General features: G+C 41.2%; 1 protein-coding gene across 1 annotated transcript in view; it reads left to right on the top strand.

Annotated features, from left to right (window-relative positions):
- Nucleotides 1–5,000, top strand: part of LOC145392144 (nephrin-like) — a 236,979-nt gene that overhangs the window by 223,175 nt on the left and 8,804 nt on the right. The window contains exons 21-22 of the mRNA XM_080266596.1: nucleotides 68–283; nucleotides 1,744–1,886. Of these exons, the coding sequence (XP_080122722.1) occupies nucleotides 68–283; nucleotides 1,744–1,886 (359 nt within the window). The remainder of the gene's footprint in view (nucleotides 1–67; nucleotides 284–1,743; nucleotides 1,887–5,000) is intronic.

The following is a 5,000-nucleotide window of genomic DNA, read 5'->3' on the forward strand; positions in this document are numbered from 1 at the left end:
CTGGCTTTCTCACTAACTCACTCACTCACTCACTTTCTCACTAACTCACTCACTTTCTTATCCCCAGGCGCAGCGGGTCACCTCAGTACCTCCCCCGACGGCCCCCGGACCATGGTGGTAGGGGGTGAAGGGGGCGTGGGTGTGGGTGGGGGAGGGAGTGAGTCCAGGGTGCCCAGACTCATGTTACTCATCATCACACTCACCGGGGCAGCGCTACTCGCCCTCAACGTCGCCATCATCGGTTGCTTCGTGAGGCGACGGGCACTCAATCGTAACGCATCAGGTGAGAGAGAGAGAGAGAGAGAGAGAGAGAGAGAGAGAGAGAGAGAGAGAGAGAGAGAGAATGTATCTTTTTAATAATGGGTGAATGAAATGTCAGAAAAAAAAAAAAGCCCGATTTCAAAATGTTGGAACGACAATGGATCACACAAAAGCCCATTCTCAAAGTGAAAAAAAAAAAAAAAAACTGTTTGGAAGCCTTAAGAATACAGAAACATAATAATAATAATAATAATAATAACTAATGAATCCAGAAGGTTAAGCTCTGTAAATGTGGGTCGACATTCATAGGTTTGCAATCACGTCTGTTTTGCAAAATATTTGTGCTTGCAAAAACAAGTGAAATTATGGCTCTTTTCTAGTCTTCACGCACACACACACACACACACACACACACACACACACAACATCACAGTGACTACCGTACCCTTTACGGACCTGCTCACTTTACCATGAGTTTTTTTTTTTTTTTTTACTTTTCTTGACCTTACCAGACGATTTTCACCACAAGACAATTTCCTTCCATTTTCAAAAGGCTCCTCGTCCTGAAAAAATCAATGAAGACTAAAGCGGAACCCTCAATTGGTAAATAAAATCGTCCGTTTTGTGGCAGGAATAAATCACTAACTGGAGCAGGAGGCTCCACTGCATATCCTCCTTAGCGATTTACTTTCCATATTACTCCCGAACATCATCTTGAGTGTTATCTATGTCGCCCTAATATCAGAACAGTTCATCAATAACGCACAGGTGGATAATGTGATGTAATATACAGAATTAATCGCTAAATAATAAATGTTAAGATCAGAAGCCACTTCGAATTTCACCCTAAAAATATATATTTAAAAAAAAATTACATGTGACCAGGCCAATAAAAAATAACACCAGAATTTTGAGGGCGTAACCAAACACGTTCCTCATTACACACCACAAAAATCTCTGCTACTTTTATGGCCTCGATATTGCAAGTCTGGGTCAAAGCTGGCAAACAGTCGTATAGTCAATTCTTTGTCGTAAGATCTGGGTTTACAGGAATATAATACATTACGATTATTACTCTGGCTTCAAATTTCTTAGTTACAAAAATGAATGCTAAAAAAAAATGTACGCAAATATCAGTAAACTCTCTCACACACACACACACACACACACACACACACACACACACACACACACACACACACACACACACACACACACACACACACACACACACACACACACACACACACACACACACACACACACACACACACACACACACACACACACACACACAAATGAGCCTTAGACTGTTAATTATTATGATAATGATGGTGGTGTTAGAACTTCCACTTTCCATTGTACGTTTCATATATCCTTACCTCCCAGCTCTCTACATCACAATGCGATATTCCCTTTTCCCTCCTTCCCTCTCTTCTCCTTCATCCACTCTACCTAATCCACCTTTTTCTCTTCTTTCAGCATCGTCTTCCACCAAGAACGTAGCAGTGGATGTGTATGGAGTGACACCTGCCTCCACCCCGGGTCTTCAACACAGTGATGCACTCCTCTCCCTCACCACCATGACACCAGCACTACACCAAGGCACACCACCCCCATACCAGGTCAGGGAAGAGGAGAGGGAAGGGGAGGGGAAGGAAGGAAAGATAAGGGAATGGAACGGAGGTGAAGGGAAGGAAAGGGAAGGGAACGAAACGAAAGGTAAGGGAAGGGAAAGGATGGAATGAAAAGAAAAGGAAAGGAAAAGAAGAGATGGGACGAGAAGAAGGGAAGGGATGGGAAGGGAGAGGACCCGAGGGGATGGGAACGAACGGAAGGAAAGCCAGGGGAGGGGAAGGAAAAGGAGAGAGGGGGCAGGGGACAAGGACGTTTATAAGAATACCATCAGGAACAAAAATTCGCCCAGTATCCCCTGTCAGTATTGTGTCCTGCTCTCCTCCTTTCTCAATCTTTCCGGAACGTCAGACAATCCTTCTTTCTTCTACTACTTTACCCACTGCTTCATATTTCCATCATATATATATATTTTTTTCATGGACAACCCTTCATCGTTATAGTTAGTAGGGAAATGTTAAGGAATTTTTTATCAGGATAGTAAACAGGGGTAAATAGGAAGTACAGGGGAAGCGAGGATTAAGATTATTGGTTCACTGGTTAAGTTATCTGGCGAGGTAAAACACTTAAACTAAAGACTTTGAGCAAGATGTGTAAAAGAGAGAGAGAGAGAGAGAGAGAGAGAGAGAGAGAGAGAGAGAGAGAGAGAGAGAATTAGGATGGAAAGGGAAAGGACGAAAAAAAAAAGGGAGAGAGGAGAAATTAGGATGGAAAGGGAAAGGACGGGAGGGAAGGAAAGGGGTTGTGTGTGTGTGTGTGTGTGTGTGTGTGTGTGTGTGTGTGTGTGTGTGTGTGTGTGTGGCTCTCATCCCTGACCTATGAAGTGGCTGGGTGATGCGTCGAGTGCCAGGCAATTAGCTCGCCTCTTCCCTTCACAATACCCGAACACACCTAGCATGCTTGGACTCTCTCTCCTCGCTTTACTTCTTTTCTCGCTTTATTTTCTCTCTTTTCTCACTTTACTTTCCAGTTTCTCTCTCTTTCACGCTCCATTTTTTATTTGTTTCTCTCCTCGCTTTATTTTCTCTCTTTTCTCACTTTACTTTCCAATTTCTCTCTCTTTCACGTTCCATTTTTTATTTGTTTCTCTCCTAGCTTTATTTTCTCTCTTTACTTTCCAATTTCCCTCTTTTTCACGCTCCATTTTTTATTTGTTTCTCTCCTCGCTTTATTTACTCTCTTTTCTCACTTTATTTTCCAATTTCTCTCTTTCACGCTCCATTTTTTATTTGTTTCTCTCCTCGCTTTCTTCTTGGTTATTCATTTTTTTTTTTTTCACTTCACAGTACCCGAACACACCTGGCATTCTTTTGAACTCCCTTTCTCGCTTCGTTTTCTCTATTTTCTCCCTCTCTTTTCGATCCGTCTCTTATTTTCTCTTTCTTACTCGCTTTTTTTACATGTCTCTGTACTTGCTTTCACTGACTTAGTTTTTCTTATGTTTTCTCCTCGAATTTTCTTTTGCATTCGTTGACTCTCTCCTCGCTTTATTTTCTCTCATTCCTCGCTTTATTACATCAGCCAAGGAGGTTATGTTTTGGCCCGCGTTGGTCTGTCTGTTTGTTAGGTGGATTACATCAAAAAGTTAAGAACGGGATATTGTTTTTTTTTTCGTTTTTGTTGCTTTATTTTCTCTCTTCACTCTCTCTTTGTCGGTTTACCTCTTTTTCTCTTTTTCCTCTCCTCTTCACTTCATAATACCGGAATAAACCTAAAATTCTCTCTCTCTCCTCGCTTTACTATTTGTCTTTTCTAGTTATATATTCTCTTTTTTCGCTCTCTTTTTCGTCTATTTTATTTTCTCTTTCTCCTTCTCTTTTCTCATTTTTTCCATTTATCTATTTTCTCGCTTTTCACACTCTCTTATTTGGCCTGTCTCTAATTATCTCTTTTCAGGTTATTTTTTTCTTATTTTCCTCTCTTTTCTCTTTTTCACGCACTCTCATTTAGTCTCTACTGTTTTTCTCTTTTTTTAAATTAATTTCGTTCTTGTCTTTTTTCTATCCTGATCACTTCATTTCACAATTCCTGAACACATTACGGTATACCATTCACTGCCTCTTTTCTGACTATTTTCTCTTTTTTATTTGCTGTCATTTTCCCTTTTATCTAGGTCTCTTTTTCAGTCTCGATTTTCATTCCGTACCATTTACAACGCTGGGTGGTAACCATATAACCAAACCATACGTGCTCCCTACGTGTCAACAAGTGGGTTGGTGGAGGGTTAGTGCCCCTCCCCGTAAAACAAATAACTCAGAGTCAAATGGCAACCTCTTACGGGATTATGGCGTCTGGCAGTAGTTGTAATAGTAAACATTCTCTTTTCGCTCTTGCCTCTTCTCATTTCCATTTCATGTATACTTTATTTAAAATCATTTCCCATTCTCTCATTATACCTTTTCAACAGTCTTACTCCATTGTAACTTGACTCCAACTATTTTTTAATGCATTTTTCGTTATTTCTCATCATTTTTACCCTCCACCTGACAAAGTCAGAGGAAGGTGTTGTTATCACTAGGATCAACAGGCGTCTATCCATAGAGTTTGGCGGCAGGGCGGCTAGCCGGGCGTAGAGATTTCGTTTCCGGGCCAGAATTCAGAAAGCATTCACTACAGAGTCATGAAATTTCACAAACCGGTTGTTATGTGTCTTATACTGAACTGGTGTCTTTTAATAAGCAGTATGCTGTGTTTAGGGATTTTTTTTAAATAATGAAATAGTAATTAAAAAAAAAAAAACTTTCAATGCGACCTGGTATAGGAATCTGAGGACCCAGGTTATGTGACCTCATGGCGTTCGCCTTACGCCCACCTTTAAAAGAAACAACTGAGGGGGGGGGGTGAGGGCCGTTATGTGCTTGGTTAGGTGTGCAGAGAGATGAGGGGTATGTGCTTGGTTTAATGGAGAGTTGCAACAGCGTAGCGCTGCCTATGTTCTCCTCATTTCTTAACAAGTTTTCCTCATTTCTTGCACAATATTCTCGTTCTACTCTTATTTCCCTTCCAACCTCACTTTCTCACTCCTTGAAGATTTCCTCTCTCTCTCTCTCTCTCTCTCTCTCTCTCTCTCTCTCTCTCTCTCTCTCTCTCTTCCTCCCCCCCTC

Source organism: Coenobita brevimanus, chromosome 21 (genome assembly GCF_032717465.1).
Source record: "Coenobita brevimanus isolate Jiangsu-jjx chromosome 21, ASM3271746v2, whole genome shotgun sequence".
NCBI classification, from domain to species: Eukaryota; Metazoa; Arthropoda; class Malacostraca; order Decapoda; family Coenobitidae; genus Coenobita; species Coenobita brevimanus.